General features: G+C 49.5%; 1 protein-coding gene across 1 annotated transcript; it reads right to left on the reverse strand.

The window, feature by feature from the left end:
• Positions 1–300: 300 nt before the first annotated feature.
• MAP2K2 (mitogen-activated protein kinase kinase 2) lies at positions 301–19,519 on the reverse strand. Its single transcript, XM_073324682.1, has 11 exons — positions 19,174–19,519; positions 17,092–17,302; positions 14,789–14,935; positions 13,974–14,051; positions 13,153–13,204; positions 12,921–13,045; positions 10,706–10,919; positions 9,547–9,611; positions 8,483–8,544; positions 6,942–6,987; positions 301–5,092 (listed from the first exon to the last, which is right to left on the reverse strand). The coding sequence occupies exons 1-11, from the start codon at positions 19,257–19,259 to the stop codon at positions 4,982–4,984; spliced, it is 1,197 nt and encodes a 398-aa protein (XP_073180783.1). The 5' UTR covers positions 19,260–19,519; the 3' UTR covers positions 301–4,981.
• Between the last annotated feature and the right edge of the window lie 1,305 nt (positions 19,520–20,824).

Consider the following 20,824-nt stretch of genomic DNA (forward strand, 5'->3'; position numbering starts at 1 on the left):
TTGAGATGGGACGACCACAGCTGCATGCAGTATTCAAGCTGTGGGCGTACCATGGATTTATTTCGTGGCATTATGATATTTTCAGTCTTATCATCTATCCCGTTCCTAACATGGTTAACGTTTTTGACTGCCGCTGCTCATTGAGCAGATGTTTTCAGAGACCTATCCATGATGCCTCCAAGATCTCTTTCTTGAGTGGAAATAGACCCCATCAGTTTTTATAAAGGATAAAATTCATGTTTCAGTTTAAAAATTCATGTTTAAAAATCACCTGTGATGAAATTAAAGAGGGAAAAGGCCTTTTAATGTAAAGTGCCATTTATTATTTTTTCCAGGATGAAAATAGTTAAAAAAAAATTGCACCAACAAAATGCTCAATAGACTTTCCCCTTCACCTCCAAAACCAAGCGCAAAAGCAAAACAAAACTACCCCAAAGCGTTTGAATCGTAGAATCCCCACCGTTTTTTTATTTAAATAAGAGGGAAAAAAGATATACCCCCCACCCCAGAGCCTCATGGCTCATATACATGACCAAAAACAGTACATAGTCATTCAGAGCACACGATCTCACCATTTCAATTAGAATTGTTTTTTTTAATTAACCCAAACACTTTGTATAATACATTCAATCCTCCAGAGTTGCCAGATTTGATGGAATATAAGTGCACTCTAGGAAAAAAAAAAACAAATGGGATGTTGGAAATCATACAACTGCCACTCAGGGATGATGCGTCAGATTCCAGCTCTCAAATCTTTTCTAGCTATCAGACAAGTCTTCCCTCGGGCTATTAAACTGTACCCATTTTCTTCCTGCTTTATAAATATTATGGGACACCGTGGCAAACGGACAGAGTGAAATCTGAAGCCTGCAGCATAAGCTTTGGTTTGGAGCAGTAGGGAAACCTGTCTCCCCTTCTTCTGGGCATCAGGAGATTGTACCAACTTTCCAGGTGTTCCCCGAACAGAGTAAGAGACCCACATTCGTCCAGCCCTCTCATCTGCTTTTCTGCATGCGTGTCTGATTAACTGGTCTGATTAACGAGAACCCAGGCACGAGAGCACCTGATAATCTGATCAAATAGGGTAACTCCAGGGTCAAAACGGTAAAAATAACACCAGTGCCTGAGCCGCTGGTACTATTTGAAAAAATGAGCACAGCCCGCCATATTTGTTTGTGTGTGTTTTAAAAAACACCCAGCATATCTGAACCACAATCAGCAGCATGAAACGCATCTATGGGGAGGGAGGGAATCCCCCACCCCTCCTTAAATGATTACACAGTCAACGTGCTAGTTGAAAGACTTTACCCCACACTGGCTGACACCTTGCCCTTCATCAAGGGGGTGAAACAGACACCATACAGACATGGAAGGTGCTTCATGAGTGATCAGGTTCTGCCCCACATCCTTTCCTTTTCAGGTAGATTCGATACATTCCCCAGTGGAACGTGGTTACAGGAGAAGAATGTATGCTTTTTGGGGGAGGGGGGCACTGATATGTCTGCTGCCTACCCAATAAAGGAACTGTCCATTAGAAAGCAGCTGTGGCCACACTTTCCAAGCCTCACAAATCACACACCCCCACTTCCCCGAATTTACAAGTTCACAATTGACCTTTGCAGCCACTGTGGGCTGGCGCAGGTTTTTCCTTTAACAGCAGCACAAGAATGCTAGGGCTGAGGACGCAGACAGCCTCTGCCCATTAAGCCAAGACATCGTGCCTTAGGAGACCCGACAAAGACAAGATTTCTAGACTCTAGCCAAATGGAACTCGCACATCACAGAGACCCCTCCCCGAAAGCCAAGAGGGCAAGGGAATGAGTCATTCCTATGGCTTGTATTTCTACGTCAGGCAGGAAAAGAAAGGGTAAATTAAAAAAACAAAACAAAAAAACATAAAAGGCTCTTTGAACAGACCCTGTCCATGTGATCCATGCAGGCTATCTTCCCACCTCATGAGACTCAACTGTTATAGCAAAACAAGGCCCTTCCTTGCTCCCGTACCGGCAAGGTACGTACCTATCATTCCCTAGAGAGGTAGCTTGAGAGAAGCAAGATTCCACCAAAGGTGAGCAGGCCCTTCTAGTTAGCTATCGTTTAACCTCTTATTCCCTTCCCTCAAGGAAATGAAGAACCGAATCCACCCTAAGAAAGGGGAGATAAATACACTTGGCAAATTCCATACGTACTACTGCCAGTCTCTCAAAAACAAACAAGGCCTAGTACAGTTCCACAAGAGGCTTCCCTCAGACTTCATGTCTGAATCAGCTCACACACTAATCAAAGGGAAGGAGCAAACAGCTACCTCAGTTAGTCACTTTCTCTTAGCCATCCGGGTCTTCCTGCCCAGATAGCCTACAGGAAAATGTTTCTGAGAACCAGGCAGCTCACGTGGAAAGTTAGAAAGCAAGATCTGCTTGCCCAAGGCAAGACTCTACTCCCAGCTCAGCAGCAGAAAAGACAGCGTACGACTGGTGTCCCCCTTCTAGGGAGCAGTATGGAGATCTTCGTGGTTCAGAGGTTGCCAGCAGGATTGTCGTTAGATGAAGCACATTTGGAGTGACCACTCCACCTATCACAATTAGGGAACTCTGCCGCGCAGGGATTTGTACTGGCCTTCGGCAGGGAACGCCGAGCAATGGGGATAGCAATCATAACTCAAAGTAGCAGCACTTCCCCAATGGAAGAGGCTAAAACTGGACAGGACTCCTAACTGCTGGAGCAGGGGGCGGGAGAGGGGCTGCAATGGTGCAGGCAGCTCTGTGCAACAGTTCAGCCACCGTACAATGGCATCTTTACCTATCAGAAGAGCGAAGAGACGTGCACCATGTCTGGGTGGCTTTGAGAGGTCTTTCCCCTACCCAAGAAGCATGTGCCATCAAACTGGCAGAGGGGGAGATTTTGCCCAGGCAAAGAGGACCGTTTAAGACACCCAGCTCCCATTAAAGCCAATAGGAGTTAGGCACCTAATGGTCCTCGGGAAAGTCTCCCCCAGAGACTTGATTGCTTTTGGCTAGTTATGTCACAAAACTAGTTCTGATGTGTGGTTTCATTCCTCCAGTGGCCTTGTACAGCATCTCGCCAGCTGGTCATAAGACAGCTGGAGTCACAGCTACCTCGCCCTGGTCTTCTGCCTGAAATGGTTGTCTGAAGGCTGCCGGCTGAATACACAGTTATGAACCAGCCACTCTAAAACAGTGAGACCAAGCAGGGGAGGGGAGGGAAGAGAAGAGAATGAACTTCCAGACTAGGTATATTCCGGGGGAGATCACAGGTTTGAAACCCTCTGGTAGGAGCTGGGGGGGAAAAAGATCAGTGCTGGAGGAAAAACAAAACAAAGCCCAATCCTGATCACTAGCAGGCAGCTTGGAGACCTTTTCAAACAGGTAAAGAACCCAGGGTGGAAATCTGCTGTTTGGCTTCCTGTAGGATTTGAGGCATCTCCCCCATCCCCGCCCTGCCTCTCCAAAGAACGTTTCTAAAAATGCTTGCATCTGCCACAGCCCTCGGAGATGGTTCTCACTGGACCATAGAGCAGCAGAGAAAACCTGCACCCCAAGAGCCTTTGGAGTTTGCATCACACTCCTGGGCTGCTGCCAGATTGGCCTTGTCAGTGCCGCGAGTAGATCTGAAGGAAGATCAGGACTTTTCTTCCCTGGGCCAGTTGCTGGGGATTCAATTCCCAACACAGCACCTCTGCCCTGGCGGCAGAACATGCTGGAAATGCCCGCTTTCCCTTTGTGTCGCCAACTGTCAGGTGCAAGACGCAGTCTTCCTCTCAAAGCGCGGAAGGGCAGCTGGGCAACAATGCTGCTGCAGTCGCTGGGGGGGTGCTGTCTCCCCCATCACCATTCTGGTAGGCCCAAGCTTACCACAAAAAACTTCTTGCCCCTGAGCGTCACAGTGACTGGAAGAATAGCCAGTATTGCCCTGCAGTCTGTTATGAACTGGCTCAGACTCATTCCCTTTTTTAGCAGGCTAACTGCCCAATGTGGCGATTTAGTAGCCCGAGATGATCACCGAACACACAGTGCATGTCTGGAATATATTCGAAAACCTCATGTTTTAAAAGCAGAAGCTTTTCCTCTCTACCCATGGAAGAAGATCAGCAGGGAAGAAAGTTGGGCTACTAAAAATCAACTTTCCCACACACAGTAATGCAAAAGGACCTCAAAGCTACATGAAGAAAAACAGGATTCCCTAATCAGTCCTTTCTCCATCCTGTGGGTTAGGACAGAGCCCTTACTGGGCACAAATTGGAACAGGACAAGGGAAGCTGAAGAAAGGCTTCCCTGTTAAGGAGCTGAATGTCAAACAGACAAAAGGAAGGTGGGAGAGAATTTAGTGCTGCTCCTCTTTCCCCAGCTAGGCTAAAAATATTGCCCACGAACCGTCTCTTTGTTCTTGCAGAGCCTCTGCTAATTTCCCCAAGCAAGCTCAAGGAATCTACTAGTCTCAACACCTTCACTTCCCCTTCTTGCTCTCTGCCAACACACATGCAACAGCTGTACCATCTGGCAACAACTGCGCCTGCCCTCACCCCACCCATTCTGCATGGATAGGTTTCTCTGTGTCCAGTGCTAGAGCTTTCGACACTAGCCATTTTCAAGCCCACACCAAAAGTTAAGTGTACAAAGCACGTGATCTTCCCCGCCCCCTGCACACACACCCCATAGTTTTTAACCCAAGTGAACAGGTTTCAAAAGAGACAACATAAGCAGCAGCACATTTCCCAAATGTCAGAAACTTCAAAGACTGAGCTGCGCTTGAACGCGGGCAAGGAAAAAAAAACAAAGAAAGCAAGCCCATTTCTGCTCGTTTGTGGGATGATGGATATTTCCCAAAATGATGGTGCTTTGCCATTTAGGAGCAGGGTGGGAAGGGGATGGGGGAGGAAGGAGGGTGGTTCTGTCTTCTACTGAAGGGCTGGAAACGGTGACAGACAGGCAGATGTATGGACACAAGGCAGTTTGCTTTGCCGTCACATGGCAGTGCGGGTGGGGGTGCTGGGCTGGTTTAACCGCAGCGTTTTACATAGCCAGCCTGCAAAATCCACCTCTTCCACTTCAGAGCGTTTGATAAAGGCGTGATTCTGAAAGGGGAAAAGAGAGAGTAAAGCATAGGCATCTCTTTCGTCTATCACAGCTCACAAGACACTCCGTACTTCCCTACCACACAGTCCTCGCTCATTGACTTTCAAACTAAGGCTCGGTCTACACTACATACTTCAGTATAACGACATTGCTCAGGGTTGTGAAAAATCCACACCCCCGAGCAACACAGATATACCAACCGTAAACCCCCCCCCCCGGCCGTGTAGACAGCGCTATGTCAGTGGGAGAGTTTCTCCCGCTGACATAGCTACTGCCTCTTGGAGGGGGAGTTACTAATCCGAGGGGAGAGCTCTCTCCTATTGACTTAGGGCTTGTCTCCACTCCGTGCGGCGATCACTACACCTGGGGTCGATTTAGCGGGTCTAGTGAAGACCCGCTAAATCGACTGCCGATTGCTCTCCAGTACTCCACCGGAACAAGCAGCATAAGGTAAGTCAATGGGAGAGTTCCTCTCGTCACCCCAGCATGGTGTAGACACCTCAGCATGGTGTAGACACCCCAGCCACATAGCTGGAGTTCCGTAACTTAGGTCGACTTAGCCCCATAGTGTAGACCTGCCCTCAGAGCATCTTCTCCTGAGCTGCGCTGATGTCAATTTGTAGGGCAGCCCTGCCCCCCTAAGAGGTGGGCAGCCCTGCTTCCCAAAGTCAGCGCAGGAGGATCACTGAGACCAGACAAGGGACGGCGGCACCCAGTGGCAGGATTCTGGATCAATTACGTAATCTGAGAGGGCAGCTGCACTTGGCTAGCTTCCGCAAGCTCCCATCTGATAGCCAGCACTGGTGTAACCAGGGCTTCCAGGCAATGCTTTACAGGACGACGAAGGGTTGCCACAGCGTAACAGTCTCTGCTGCTGCTGTCCTAGGTAAAGCCAGGAGATCTGTCTCCCCAGAGCAGTTCTCACCCAGTGACGGGGTCTATATCACCCAATGACTCATCATGTTGCTAACGGTTTGGTCTGACAGATGCTTGTGTTGCAGCGACAGCTTCTTGCTGGAGCCACGCTGTACTGCCAGCTCTGTTCTGACGGAGCCGGAGGACCGGCTTGTTCTGTTCTCCAGCCAACAAAACCAGCTTTTTAGATAGATGTCCAACTAGCTGTCATTTTCCAAGCGTAGGGCTGGGTTTTTTGGTTTTCAGATAGTTTATCAGTAGGGGAGGGGGTGACAGCCGTACTGCTATTTAATAATGAACATCAAAATAATAATTAGCATGGGATATTATTATGGATGTCACGCTGGGAGATGGCAAGTAAAAGATCTGCCACGCCACAGAACCGCCAGCCTTTGCACCTGGAGGAGGGGGGAGGCAGGTGATGCAGCCCAGAGCAGCAGCTCCAAGAGGTATTGCGGGAGGAGGGGGGCACAGTCTCCTCGTCCCAGTCCACAGCAGCTGAGGAAACTAGTGCATAGCTGGGGAGAGGATCTGGAGCTTAACAGGGAAAACTGATCTCCCAAACTGCCTGGGAAGACATGGAGATTTCTCTACTCCTGTTTTCCTTCCCAAAGACTTCTCTGAGGAATCACATTCGGAAGGCCTGGTGCCTGCACTGGGCTTGGTTAGCAGGATGGGCTGCAGGACCTATGTGTATTGGGCCCGGCTCTGGAAGACTGTAAATGCCATCAATCTGACTGGTATTTCCATGTAGCTTTTCCCTCACCTCCCACTCAGTTCATCCTTAATGTCACTTTGGAGCTTCCAGTGTCTCAAGAGGAGGAAACCAAATGCAACAGCAGCTGCTTCTGGTCAAGGAACTGAGGGGAATCCCGCCAACAATGCAAGCCCGAGCTGCCCACACTACAAAACAACTTGCAGCTCCCCACTTACCATCAGCATCTTCAGATCTGCCCGTTCTGCTGGATTTTTAATTAAGCTGAGAACAGAAGAAAAGGCAGGAAAGATCTGTCAGACTCCTCTTGTGAAAAGCTACTTATTTGGCCGGTCAGACTACCCAGCCTGGTGTCTCGTTTATTTGGAAGCCAGCGAATGCTGCCTTCAGCAGACCTAGACCTGGTCACTTCTATCACTACTCGAAAAGTGGTTTTATGCACCCACTGCTGAGGGACACCCTTCAAGCCGATCCTAGCAGATTCCTGGAAAAGCAGGATTCCCTTGAACAGTCAGACCTTTACATCAGATCTATCCAGGTTCTCATGCCACACCACATTATCCATGCCATTACCAAACCCTGCAGTAGGCTTAGGAGATAAGCATCATAGAAAAACTTCAGGGAAACCTGGTTCTGAAGGTCCAGGTTCTGATGGAAACTTTACTCAAAGAGTCTAGCAGAAGTTGCTGAGAAACCACTCCCACCCTCATTTGAAAATAAAGATGACAGCATAAGTTTCCGACAGCGACCAGTCATTTTAGGTGCCGAACTTGAACCACCAGAAAGACACCTTATTTTGAGATGGAACTGCTGCTCTACATTTCTGAAAATCAGGCTTCTTCAAAGAGTTTCAAGCTGGGCACCCAAAAATTGAGGATCTCAAAGTCATTAGTCAGTGTGGGAAAACGTAGGCTTAGAAAGCTGCAAAAGATCAACCCATATCTGAGACTGAAGCGCCTCCACGAACCAAAGCAAAGCTGGCAGTTCTCAGTTCAGGCCCACTAGTCATGATGTTGCCTCGTTAGGCATATCTAATATGGGGGCCAACAGTAACCCTTGATGTTGAAAATTAGCACTGTATCGTCTAAATACAACCAACCCCGCCTTCCCAAGTACACAGTCTACATTAATTACAAGATCTTTTGAACACGAGTCTGAGCTGCCGGTGTCACCAAAGCATGAAGCCCCAACAAGACAAGTCCAACTGAAGAAAAACAATCCCTTCTAAGTGAGGAGAAGGCAAGAGATTGAGAGAGAAGATCACATGCTCCTAGAAACATTCTAGGCAAGCTTCCTCTGGGTGAGTGTTTGGAAGAATACCACATCGTGGAGAAGGCTGTTAATAAACCAGCATTGGCTGCAGCGTTTATCTAGGCATCCACCAAAAGTCTTATAATAAATACAAAAAGACTGGGGGACTGGATGACTCAAGTGGCCAACCCACACTGGTATCAACTCCGAGCCATTACCCGACTGCCATTTTTGTAGCCTATATGAAATGGGCTTGTGGTCTTAGTTCATGTCTTAGTAAAACAAGCGCCCACATAAGCGCTCACAGGGACCACAGATTGAATGGCTCACAAGGACGGACGAAGGATGGTCCCTCCAGGTCAGAGTGGAGGCACACTGGCTGGGGCACGTGGGAAACCGTGTCCTGCTACTGCCAGCCTTGTTATGGGATGGAAGGTTTCAATCTCTCGGGCTGCTGAACCAGCCCCGTGAACAGCCTCGAAGTTCACTTGTAGAAGGAGAACCTTACCATTTATTTACAAACTCCTGGAAGTCTTGTGTGAAAACTCCATTCGGCAGCTTAGGAGGAGGCTGGGAAAAGAAGCAAAAGGGTTTTCTGCATCAATGGGTCAGGAAGAAGCACAGTCACTGAAAAGCTGCAGCCTGAAGACCTGACTGCTCATACGTGTTTCCCTTTAAACCTCAGAACCGAGCAACTATTGCTTCCCTTTACAGCCACTAGCCTCCCATCAGTGCATATCTTCTGCCAGCTATACCATTCGAGGCCTCCGAAGGAAAACCTTGCCCCCCACCCTAGGTAAAGCACTGCCCATTTGGCTAGGTGCACAGGGGAAGCCAGAACTGCCTACTTTTGAAGCATTAGGTATTAGCCACTGCCAAAAGGTTGGAGTTCAACATCCCAGATCAGTGTTCTGATAAGACACAGCAAATCCCACATACCTGAAACCCTACAGCAGATAGAACTAACTCAACAGGTACAACTGCGGTCAGGTAACAACTCATCATGTCACCCTGCAGGGAAAGCTGCTCCTCCCACAGACTAGTCCTGCCTCCTTACTGGGACACGCTCACTTTAAGACCCCAGATTGTAATTTACCTTAAGGTTTTTCAAAAAGAGACCAGTCGTTCGGCCCATGCTGAGAACACTGGGGTGATCTGGCTCCTACCAGGGGGATTGTTTATCCTTCACAGGTCTATGGAGGAGTTTGTTCTAAATGGCTGATTACTGAACAAATAGTTCATTACCCTCAGGGCTCCTCTTTCTACTCTTCTCACGGTTTCTTCAAAGATATTATAAGCCCTTGTCTGCAGGGTCTTATTCCAGAGCTAGAGGCACTTTAGTGTGGTAGACTTTAATACCAAGAGACAGGAAGAGCAAATGGGAGAGAAGGGACAGGATACAGTACAAATAGAGTGAGTAGGAGAGAAGGAGATTTTAGTGAAGCTTTCAGTTCTTATTACCCCTTTAACAGATTAGCAAATGAGGATTTTTGATCTATTCTGAGTCAAGAGACTCCAAAAGACTCCAACAAACAGAGGGAAAGGAGATGAAAAGTGATTTCAAATACCAACCTCATTAACAATATAGTCCAGCAGTTCGAAGATAGCCATTGCAGGCCGACTGTCCATTCCATGGCCTGTGTAGTTAAGAGGACAAAGGCAGAGTAAGAAACTGCACATGGACGAAAGTAACAGAACCTGCACAGTAGAGTTTACTATGATGGAAGCAAAAGCAGGACAATGGGGATGGATTTTTTTAAAAGCCTGTTTTGAGCTTTATGGTTTCAACCTCTGCTACCAAATCACTGATCCATTTAATAGCTCGGAGCATTTGAGAAGCACAAGATCATATTGCTTGGAGGGCTTGAAGCAGACCAAGAAGCCTTTGACCTTTAGATCAGCAGTTCAAATCCAGCCACTCAATAATTACCATCTAATGGCTGTTCAGATGCCTATGTGAGATGAATTTGGTGGCCTCAGTCTAGCTCCCTGATCTGTTCAGATCTCAAATACACCACAACTGGCACATATTTGGCCCCTTTGAGATCAGTCTAATCAGTGACCAAGGAGCAAATGGGCTGCTGAAACTGAACTTGCCCTTACCCCAGGGCCAGGATTCAGGCACGCTAGCAGGAAGCTTGCTCTGCCGATACAAATGCTGGACCTGACCTATGGGTAACAGCACTTGCCTCTAGGGCTGTCACATCTCACCAACAAAGTTTGTCAGCAAAGCAATATCACATTGCTAGAGATACAAATTTCCAGTTCAAGTTCTGCACAGTTAGACCAAGATTTTCCAATGATTTTGGGGGCTAAGCTGGACACTTCTTAAAGGGACCCGATTTTCCAAGGGCTGAACACCGGACCTCTGAAAATCAGGCTCCTTTCAAAGTGCCGCAAATTGCGCACCCCAAATCACGAGTCACTTTGGAACATCTTGGCCTTCATGTGTATGTTGCCTTTGTGGAAGACTAACTTTACACACAGATTTTGTAAAAACCAGAGAAGCAAGAATCACTGCTGGCTTCTGTTTCCAGTGTTTAGGTATAGGTCAGGCTCCTGCAGAACAAGTTCCCATTGAACCCTTATGTATTTGCCTCGCTTCAATTCCATGTCCAAACACAGAGAAATGATGAAAGCGAATTAATGGTCCTGGATTGTTTCATATTTCTAACCCAGCCCCATAAACCAAAAATCATCCCAGCACACAGGTGTCAATTTCAGCCCCTACCACTGACAGGGCGCCCTGGGGGTCTGGGCCGCGGTGAGATGCTGTGAGGTTCTCCCTCTGCCCCATCGACCATGGGACGGCCAAATATCGCTTCCAGTTCCTTGGAGTCTGGTGGGGGGATTGGGTACCTTCCGATAGACAGCTCCACCAGGGAGAGACCCATGCTCCAGATGTCGGATTGAACTGAGTAATGAGTGCCCTGCAACCGCTCAGGCTGTAATGAAAAGTCACAGATGTGCCTCAGTAAAACTGTACTTCCCAACAGAAGAGAGGTCACTGCATGGAAGAGACTCCATTGACTGGAAGTAATTTGTGGCTATGGCACATTACTGCAGAGGAACTCTGCCACAAACAGAAGGATACAAAATACTCCTTACTAATTATACATTTAAATGAAATAGACCGACTATCTTTCTCCTGCCCCGCCCCCCCCACCTTCAGGCTAAAGTGGCTCTTGCAAACTGCTTTTTTCTGTTTCAAGGAGGAATTGCTGCAGGGACAGGCTGTTTGAAAATCCACTCAGTCTTCTTTATAAACTAGAATCCTCTGAGAGCCTACAACTCTTGACACCAGCAGGAAACATTAATATGCTCAGAGGAAATATGGGGGGGTAGGAGAGGAAATATGGGGGGGTAGGAGGGATTTCTTCTACCTAGAAAGATCATGTCCACAGAATGTGTAGTGCAGGTTTTATATACTTAAATGCTACTCTAATGCAGCTCTTCTTTAAGTTCTGCTATGGCCAGAAGAGTGACTGACTCCACAGGGTTATTTTCTCAGTGTATTCAGATCTAGTTTACTCAGTATACAAGTAAAAAAAAAAAAAAAAAAAAAAAGATGATTTTCTTATCTGCCCCATACTACAAACTCCCAAATAGAATCTGAAAACCTAGCTGGGTTTTGTTCCTTACATCACTGCAGAACGAATAGGAGTCACAGCTGCCAGTAGAGATATGACTCAAAATCACAGAGAGCCGATGGACTGAGAAAGAAGGAGACTTCTTTTTTTTTCTTCTAGTCTCTGTTTTAACCATAACTGCACTTGAAGAGGAACAGTGCCCAAAATACAAAGAAGTTCAGAGTGAAGGACACAAGCATAGGCTGACAGCACCCCTAAGAACCCACGTCTTTGTTCCTAGCCGTCAGGCTGGGGAGATGCACACTATACGCCACCCCACTGAGGCGAACGAGCTAAGGATCGAGTGCCAGCACAGATTTAGAGTTTTGTAATTATACTGGTCAGTAAATCTCCTGCTGAAGAAAGCAAAGGACGCTGGCTAGAATGGGAGTTGTGCAAATTTTCACAGACATATAAGAGTCAATATGCAAAAATTCCATTGCAGATAGTTAGATTGCCACCAGACTGTTTGGATAGAAAGACAGCATCTAATGATTAAAGGAACTTCAAGTTAAACATCTCACCTCTGTCTGAAATTCTTCTGCCTACTGCTACAAAGTAACACCTGAGGTGACTGTCACTTCTTTTTCCAGTTCACGTGTGGCACTGGACACCACTTTGGACCCAATTCCCCATTGCCCTGCACAGTGTGGAATATCTGCACCAGTGTGAAGTGAATGGAACACGCTACCACTCTGGCTTTCACTTTGCAGCTGGCGTGAATGACTGCACAAGGCACAGGGCAATGGAGAATGAAGTGTTTTATGGAGTCCTTTTCAGAGTTTTCACCTGAATAAGCCAATATCCCTTAGGTGACTTGGTTCTTTCCACATAGAAAAAAGAGCGCGGGGGTGGGGGGGGAGGAGAGCGTTTTTTAGAAGGTGCAAGGTCAGCTCTAAGCCCACAAATATTGGCAGGGGAACTCAGGAGCACATGTAGGACTTCAAACTACTTTTAACTCTTTTTTGAAACTGACTCGTTTTAAGGTTGATGGCATCCCTTTAAAAGAAGCAGATTTATGTAAGTCCATGTAGGTGTTCTTTGTACGTCCAAAAAATAAATCAAGCTGGAGACAGAAGTGAAGTGAGGCCTTGATCTAGCCCTCAGTGATTTGTCCATATATTACAACTACTTCTCTGGTGGGCTAGTTTCAGCATAGAAGGGTGTAATAGCAGGATACTACAGGCCAGGCTAAGAATGCCTGGAGTTGTGAGTGACCCTGGACACTATGCTAACTCTCTGTCTGGTTCAGGAGAGTGGTAAATCCCTCTCCCTTGTAGAATACATCCAAAGGTTTACATAAGAATAGGGGCTTACAGACATGTAGGATCGAGTCCCCACAAAGGAGTTTGCCATGGAATCAATGAGCTGACCGCTAACCCCAAAGTCACATAGCTTTATCTCTCCCCGGGAATTGACCAGGATGTTAGAAGGTTTCACATCTGAGAATAGAAGAGAGAGAGATAAAAAATGTATGTGCAATGCTAGGTAAGAATAATCCAGGTCTCTGGTTGTCATGAGAAGCTATTTTTAGGTTCTCCCCTCTCACCTCTGTGCATGATCTGATGCTTCTCTCTTAGATAGGCCAAACCTCGCAGAACCTGGAAGGAAACCAAAGGAGAGAAAGAGCTAAAAGCTGGGAAGGAAAAGTCTTTCCCTTTGGAGAGAGATATCTTGCACAGACTTAAGATGCTGTAATACTGCAACATCACCAGTAAAGCCCCCCTGTAGCAACTAAGGGTTTCAGCTTTAGGGAGTAACCGACACACAGCCGAACAAATGTTGGTTGCACTTTAGATCCACTCTGCTTAAGGAGATAAAACTTTCAAACAATTGAAAATCCCACAGTGTTAGATATGAAATCACCGGTTCATTGGCTCAATGGAAACTTTCCATGAGGCTCCTACACCACCATTCCTACCCTACCAGCTGGGGCTGCAGTAAATGGTCTGAAATATACTAACTTCCCAGCTCATACGGTTATTCTTTTGACTCCTAGTTAATGATACAATTACAATATATGGGGTGGAGGGAAAACCTGGGTTTGCAACTTGAATTAGTAGGTGTATCTACCAACAGGAAATTGTGCTCCAGCTCCAAGGAAATAAGAGACTCCCTGGGTACCAGCAAAGGGTCAAGACTCAGATGGTATTTGCACCCAGTACACCCTGAGAGACAGTAAGCTCTGAATAGGAAGACCAGATAGCAAGTGTGAAAAATCGAGATGGGGGTGGCAGGTAATAGGCGCCTGTATAAGACAAAGCCCCAAATACTATAAAATCGGGACATCTGGTCACCCTAGTTCTGAAAGCCTGAAGCCTCTCCTCTTCCCCTTGGGTTTTGAGTGAGCTCTGTGAGAGGGATACTCACCGCTATGCTGACTTTCCCCAAGATCTCCTCCGGAATCCTTTTGGCTTCTTTCAACACTTGATCTAGAGAGCCTCCATCCTAAATTCAGAGCAGAGAAGTTAACTGAGCACTGGCAGGAAAATAAAATAAATGGCCTTAAAAGTGTTTTCCAGCTCTAGGCTCTACAATTTACATACCTATGAGGACTGAGCAGTGTCAACAGCATAACACATTTGGGTTCACTAGTCAGTAAAACTAGATCAGACTGTCCACACACTAAGGAAGATCTCTGTGGTAACCACCACAGGTGGGTGTTCAGGGGACTACGTCCACCTCTTGCTAAGCACTTCATGATTAAACTTTGCTATCTTAGGAAATGCCATTTTAATTTCGTCTAACATATTAATGTCACAGGCTTTCCGCACTGTTTCTCCTACACACTACTGTCAACGCAAAGGCAGCACTGACTGCACCAATGTGGAGGAGATACAACACGCCCTCCCCGCCAGATACAGCGGAAGACGCACACTGCAGTTCAGTGAATTCTGTTCAGTGGAGGGTTTGCAACATTTCCTCTTGGCTGGACCCCAAAACCGCCACTTCCGCTTTCCAGAAAGTCAATTTCTCTGTATTTTAGCTGCTCAAGTAGGGCTGTACAGCTCCTAGACAGAGTCTGATGTCCCAGCTCCACCACCCATGCCCTGAGCAACAAGCCTTTTGCTGTCAGAAAAAACTCTAGCATCACTTACTCCTCTGCATCTACAACCCAGAGGGATCTGCCCAGTATACAGCACTGGAGAGCAGCAGCAGCTTAATAGGAGGGAGTTTAGGCTCACCATGTGCTCCATGCAGATGCTGATCTCCCCATCGCTGTAGAAAGCTCCATAGAAACCCACAATGTACGGAGAGTTACACTCGTGCAGGACCTGCAGCTCTCGGATAATTTGATTACGAATGGCGGGTTTAATTTCTAAATGAATCAGCTACAAAGGGAGAAAAATCAAACAACAGAATCAAGGAACAGCTACAAGAACATACAGCTGTAGCCTGGAAGTAAGGGAAGGGAGAAACAAAAGAGGGGGTTGAAAGAGCCCCACTTTGTCCTGTACTGGTGAGAGCTGTTCGCCCTATCTAAGCAGTGAGGCTTGCTGGACAACTATTTCTGCATGCTACACAGAATGCAGCTGAGCACACTAGTCACCCCTGTGCTGACCGTACAGTGCAGAAAAGCAGTGGAACAAGCTGGGTGCAGAGATGACACCCAACATAGTAAATGTTTATCACAAGAAAACCCAGCTCTACAGGCACTATAAAGGGTGTTTGAATACCATAGAAACCAGGGAAAAACTAAAACATGGTCACTGAGAGGGAGTTGTTTGAAAGTTATGGAGCAGATGAATTATTCCTTGGACTCCATGTAGGACCAGTTTATCAATGTGCAAGCAATACCTCGCAGGAAGGGAAGCTGTAGCTGCTAGAAAAATCAAGTCATTCTCAAACAATAGCGATCACCATTACATGCTTTAGAGTCTCTTGAGACTTCTATCATTCTGCATGGGGAGACAGGGAAGGTTTGGACCAACAAACAGCCCTAGGCTTGACAATGCTGAAAACCTCAAACCAGGCTCTGAACACAGGTTTCCATCAGTTTTCACATACACAGCATCCCACTGACACCTTTCCAGCTCCAGTATTCCCAAGCTAGATGCTACTGTGGAATGCTATACAGATACTGCTGTCCAGGGGAAGCCAGTCAGTGGGACATATTTGCTCATCAGACCCATGAATTTTACCTGTTGCTTTTAAAATTCATCCCTATAAGACAAAAGACCAGAGTTTCAAGTTAAGTCACACTGGATTTGAACAACCGTCAGAAATCTTACTTGTTCTCTCACTGAAAGTTAGCCATTTTTTTTATTTATTTATTTTTGACAGGCAGGTAAATTATTTATTTCCATTATTAGGCACCATTAGGTGGATGAACAAATTGTGTGTCTGGGACAGTAAGTTTTCATTACAAACTCACAAGGTTCCTCACAGAACTATTCTCGCATTAACAAAGCTCTTAAGTTGGAAGTTGAGAAAGGACGTCTCAAGGAAGAACGGTCTCTGGGACTTTGTTGCTGCATATGATCTAATCCACAGCAAGCGGCACAGAGTCCAGGAACCACTTTAACAGACCTGTCCTCTGCTAGCAAAGTGCACTTCTTTCTGCAGGTTCTGCCACACATTGTCTCTCCTTGTTAGGTTTCAGAGTAGCAGCTGTGTTAGTCTGTATCTGTAAAAAGAAAAGGAGTACTTGTGGCACCTTAGAGGCTAACCAATTTATTTGAGCATAAGCTTTCATGAGCTACAGCATCCGATGAAGTGAGCTGTAGCTCACGAAAGCTTATGCTCAAATAAATTGGTTAGTCTCTAAGGTGCCACAAGTCCTCCTTTTCTTTCTCCTTGTTAGCTACACCTTGCACCTGAAAACTGTACAATTCTCCCACAAACCTCATCCAATTTAGTCGAGTTGATTAAGAGCTGCTCTAATGGAAAAATAAAGCATGAACGTGCTCTAAACAGTACACAAGATTTGAGAAAGTGCAGCTCACATCCCATGGTCTAATACTGAAGAAGGAGTCAGAAGACTGGATTGCTCAGAGGATTAATAATGGACAAAACTCATCTTTGTGCCACTGTGTCAAATCCAGCTCAGGTCAACAGTGGCAAAAAGTCACTATGAACTGATGACTGGTGGCTCACGCATAATGAGTTTGAGGAACCTCACTCTATTTGCTAGTGTTCACATCACAAGAGTCACCGTTGCTGGTAGTTTCAGAAGAAAGGACAAGGAGACTAAACTCTCATCTCACCCCAAAGGGGGATGCTCCAGGTCAGGGTTGAAGCACAGAGAAAAGAACAGTGCTGCTGCCTGGACAACACCTGTTCTAAGGATACCTAGGAGACTTGGTCTCCAGGGCTCATAATCAGGCACCCTTTACCAGTATAGAATTCATTTAAGGAAGCAGAAGGTTAAGAGTAGGCAAAGTCCTGCTTTTCTAACAGGATGATCTGCTGTTACAACCCCTCTCCTGCGTGGCACGATAGGCCAACACGAGCACAAGAAGGACAATTCACGTGCCACTTCTTTTACCTTTCGTGCCATAATGAGTCCTGAGGGTTTGTGCTGCACTTTGGTGACCACCCCACCGTTGCCAGCTCCCAGCTCGGAGATCCTCTCAAAGTCGTCATCCTTCAGCTCCCCAACCTTGGCTTTCTGGGTGAGGAAAGCCTCCAGCCTCTTCTTCTGCTGCTCATCCAATTCCAATTCCTCCAGCTTCTTCTGCAGATCTACCAGGTTTGCCCTGAAGAGAAACAGGGAGGAGCAGGACAAACTGTTAGAGCCGGTTAGGGCTCTGCTAAAAACAGAGAATTTGACGTCCCTTCCTTCAAAGGAGATGGCAAAACTAGAACTGTGGCTGTTTGCTTGCTACACAAAGAGCCAGAAGGCCCAGCATAATGCAAGTCCCATATATAGTTTATGCTGGACCCCTTCAGCACTGCCAGTAGGGAGAAGGGAGCTAAGAGGAAAACCCTCTCCAAAGCTATGTATATACTGATTCATATCTTGATATGGCAGTAAGATAAACAAATGACGCCTTATTACAAAGGCACAAACCCCGGAATGTTACTGATAGGGACATAAGAATTGCCATATTGGAGATAAATGATGCAGCTTCTTCCCAGAAGCCCAGATCCCTTACAGAGATGCAGCTTTTTACAATCAGCCATTTAAGCAATACCATGAAACCAGCGGGAATCATTAAAACCTTAAAGGCGCTTTAGCAGCCGTGCTGCTCACTGCCGGGAGAGGAGCCAGCTGTGCCAGCAGCCGCTCCCCTTTCCGAATCCAGGGATACGGCTAGGCAGCCCACTAAGTAACATGAGAGGGACTTTCCATGAAGTCATGCAAATCCCCCAGCTTAAAACACTACACCCCTCACCATCCTGCCCAAACTCAATGCCTATCTATTATCCAAGCACAATGGGGTATTTATGCTTGGACGCCACCTGCCTTTTGGAGCTCCTGTTGGGATATCTTTGGTCATCAGAAGACTGGACTGTCAGTGTGGTAGGCCCAACGGTGTGGAGCTATTTCCCCTTCGAAATCCATCCCAGCCCTTCAATCCACAATTTTAACCACCACCCCAAAAAGTCGCCGTCTTTATTTTTCTTCTTTTTTACAATCACCCTGCCAAGCCTCACACATAGAGCCCACCCCCTCTTCCCAGGCAATAGCACCCCACCCCCCACCTTTGTTTCCAGGTGAATGTTTATGGTGAAGAATTGGGCAGAGCTCCAAGCACTTAGGACAAGTGAGTCTTTACAGGTATTCCCCTGAAACCCCTCGCAAACTATACAGCCCCCATCATCTCTCCAGTCTACCCTCCCAAACGACAACACCCCCCCAAGTATAACTGTCCCAACATCCCCCGTACCCCCAGCGACACCTGTCTCACCCCAGTTCCACGTTCCCAGCCAGGGTGAGAGGCCCAGCTAGGTGCCTTTGTCTCGGCCCCTGGGGCCTCCTGTCCTAACCCCGGCCACCTCCCTGCCCTTCCCTTGGCCCCCTGGGGGCGACCCCTCTCATGGCCCCATTTCCACTTGAGCTCCTGCCCCCACCCCCCCATGCTCTCAGCCCTCTGCCCCATAGAGCCCCACTTGCAGTTCCCATCCTCCCACCAGGCTCCCCCTCCCCCAACTCTGACCTCATCCTCCAGCCCAGTTCCCCTGCCCCCCCACAGCCTGGGTCCCCCCCGAACCCCCCGCATGCCTGAAGCACCACCCCCGGCCCCCCTTCACCCCCCCAAACCCCCTTCACCCCCCCATCCTGGTTTCCCCCCCTCGGGCATCCCTTCATCTCCCAGGCCCCCCAACCCCCTTTGCCCCCTCATCCTAACCCTCCCCCAGCACCCCTTCACCACCCAGGCCCGGCCCCCCCAACCGCTGTGCCCCCCCAGCTCAGACCCCCTGCCCGAACCCTCTTCACGCCCCCTGCCAGGGTCCCCCCCCGACCTCCTTGCGTGCCTGAAGCCCCACCCCCGGCCCCCCTTGACCCCCAAGCCCGGACCCCCAAACCCCCCTTCGCCCCCCCGGCCTGGTTTCCCCCCCGGGCCCCCCTGCACCTCCCAACCCCCCTTCACCCCCCGGCCCGGCCCGGCCCCCCCGCACTCACTCGGAGGAGCCGTCCGGGCTCGGGCCCTCGGCGATGGTCGGGGTGATCGTCAGGGCCGGCAGCACCGGCTTCCTCTTGGCCGGCATGGCCGGGCCGGGGCCGCCCTCCTGTCCCGCGGAGCCTAGCGGGGGCCCCGCCGCATGGCCCGGCCCGGGGCCGCCCTACCCCCCGCGGGGCTCGGCGCGCCGCGCTACGCGAGGCCGGGGCTTTGCGGCCTGGCCGGGGAGGGGGCAGCGGAGGCCGGAGGGAGTCAGCGCGCGGGGCCGGGCTGCATCGCAGGCGGGGCGGCACCGGGGCGAGCCAGGCGGGGAAGGGCGGGCACTCCCGGCAGGGGCGGGCCGGCCGCGGCAGTCTCGCGAGAGCGCGCTCCCGGCGGCCAGGCGCGGCCCCGGGCAAGGCAGCTCTCGCCGGGACCGCGCCTGCGGGGGCGCGCAGGGAGGGGGGCGGGGCGCGGGAGAGAGCGGGTGGGGCGGAGGGACGCGGCGATGGGAGGGGGAGTCTGGGGGAGGGGATGGAGGGATGAGGGGGACGGAGTGGGGGTGAGGCAGGGTGGAGGGATAAGGGGATGGAGGAGGGTGGGAGGGAGGAGGGGGGTCGAGGGATTCAGTGGGGAGGGATGGGGTGGAGGGACAGGGTGGGGGTCGAGGAATGAGGTGGGGAGGGTCGGGATGGGGTTGGAGGGATGGGGTGGGGGTAGGGAGCGGGAGGGGTGAAGGGATGAGGCAGGGTGGGGGGATAAGGGGATGGAGTAGGGTGGGAGGGATGATGGGGGTCGAGGGATTCAGTGGGGAGGGATGGGGTGGAGGGACAGGGTGGGGGTGGAGGGACAGGGTGGGGGTGCGGAGGGAGGTCGAGGGATGAGGTGGGGAGGGTCGGGATGGGGTTGGAGGGATGGGGTGGGGGTAGGGAGCGGGAGGGGTGAAGGGATGAGGCAGGGTGGAGGGATAAGGGGATGGAGGAGGGTGGGAGGGATGATGGGGGTCGAGGGATTCAGTGGGGAGGGATGGGGTGGAGGGACAGGAGGGGCATCGAGGGATGAGGTGGGGAGGGACAGGGTGGGGGTGGAGGGATGGGGGGAAGGAGGGATGGGGTGGGGAGGGGGAGGGGTGAAGGGATGAGGCAGGGTGGAGGGATAAGGGGATGGAGTAGGGTGGGAGGGATGAGGGGGGTCGAGGGATTCGGTGGGGAGGGATGGGGTGGAGGGACAGGGTGGGAGTGGGGAGGGGGGTCGAGGGATGGGGTGGAGGGATAAGGGGATGGGGTAGAGGGATGGGCGGGGTAGGGAGGGGGTGGAGGGATAAGGGATGGAGTAGGGTGGGGATGAGGGGGTGGGGTGGGGGAGGGAGGGATGAGGGGGAAGGAGGGATGGGGTGGGGTGGTGGATGAAGGGATGAGATACGGTGGAGGGATAAGGGATGGAGTAGGGTGGGGATGGTGCAGTGGGGGATGGAGGGATGGTATGGGGGATGGTGGGGTGGGGGGATGGGGTCGGGGAGCTGGAGATGAGTGGGTAGGACTAGGTCGACAGAAGGATGGTGGGAGTGGAAGGTCTGGGGGTTTGCGGAGTTATTAGCTGGGAATAAGGATTTCTATAACTTTAGTTTTCACCATGCAGCTTTCCCGGCGTTATCATCAATAATAAATCTTAGAC

Source organism: Lepidochelys kempii, chromosome 25, assembly GCF_965140265.1.
Source record: "Lepidochelys kempii isolate rLepKem1 chromosome 25, rLepKem1.hap2, whole genome shotgun sequence".
NCBI classification, from domain to species: domain Eukaryota; kingdom Metazoa; phylum Chordata; order Testudines; family Cheloniidae; genus Lepidochelys; species Lepidochelys kempii.

Coding starts and splice junctions, on each gene's coding strand:
- MAP2K2 (XM_073324682.1), bottom strand. CDS start 19,259: ATGCCGGCCAAGAGGAAGCCGGTGCTGCCGGCCCTGACGATCACCCCG. Junction 17,303..19,173: donor AGCCCGGACGGCTCCTCCGA/GTGAGTGCGGGG, acceptor GTTTCTCTTCAG/GGCAAACCTGGTAGATCTGC. Junction 14,052..14,788: donor GCATCTGCATGGAGCACATG/GTGAGCCTAAAC, acceptor CTCTGAATTTAG/GATGGAGGCTCTCTAGATCA.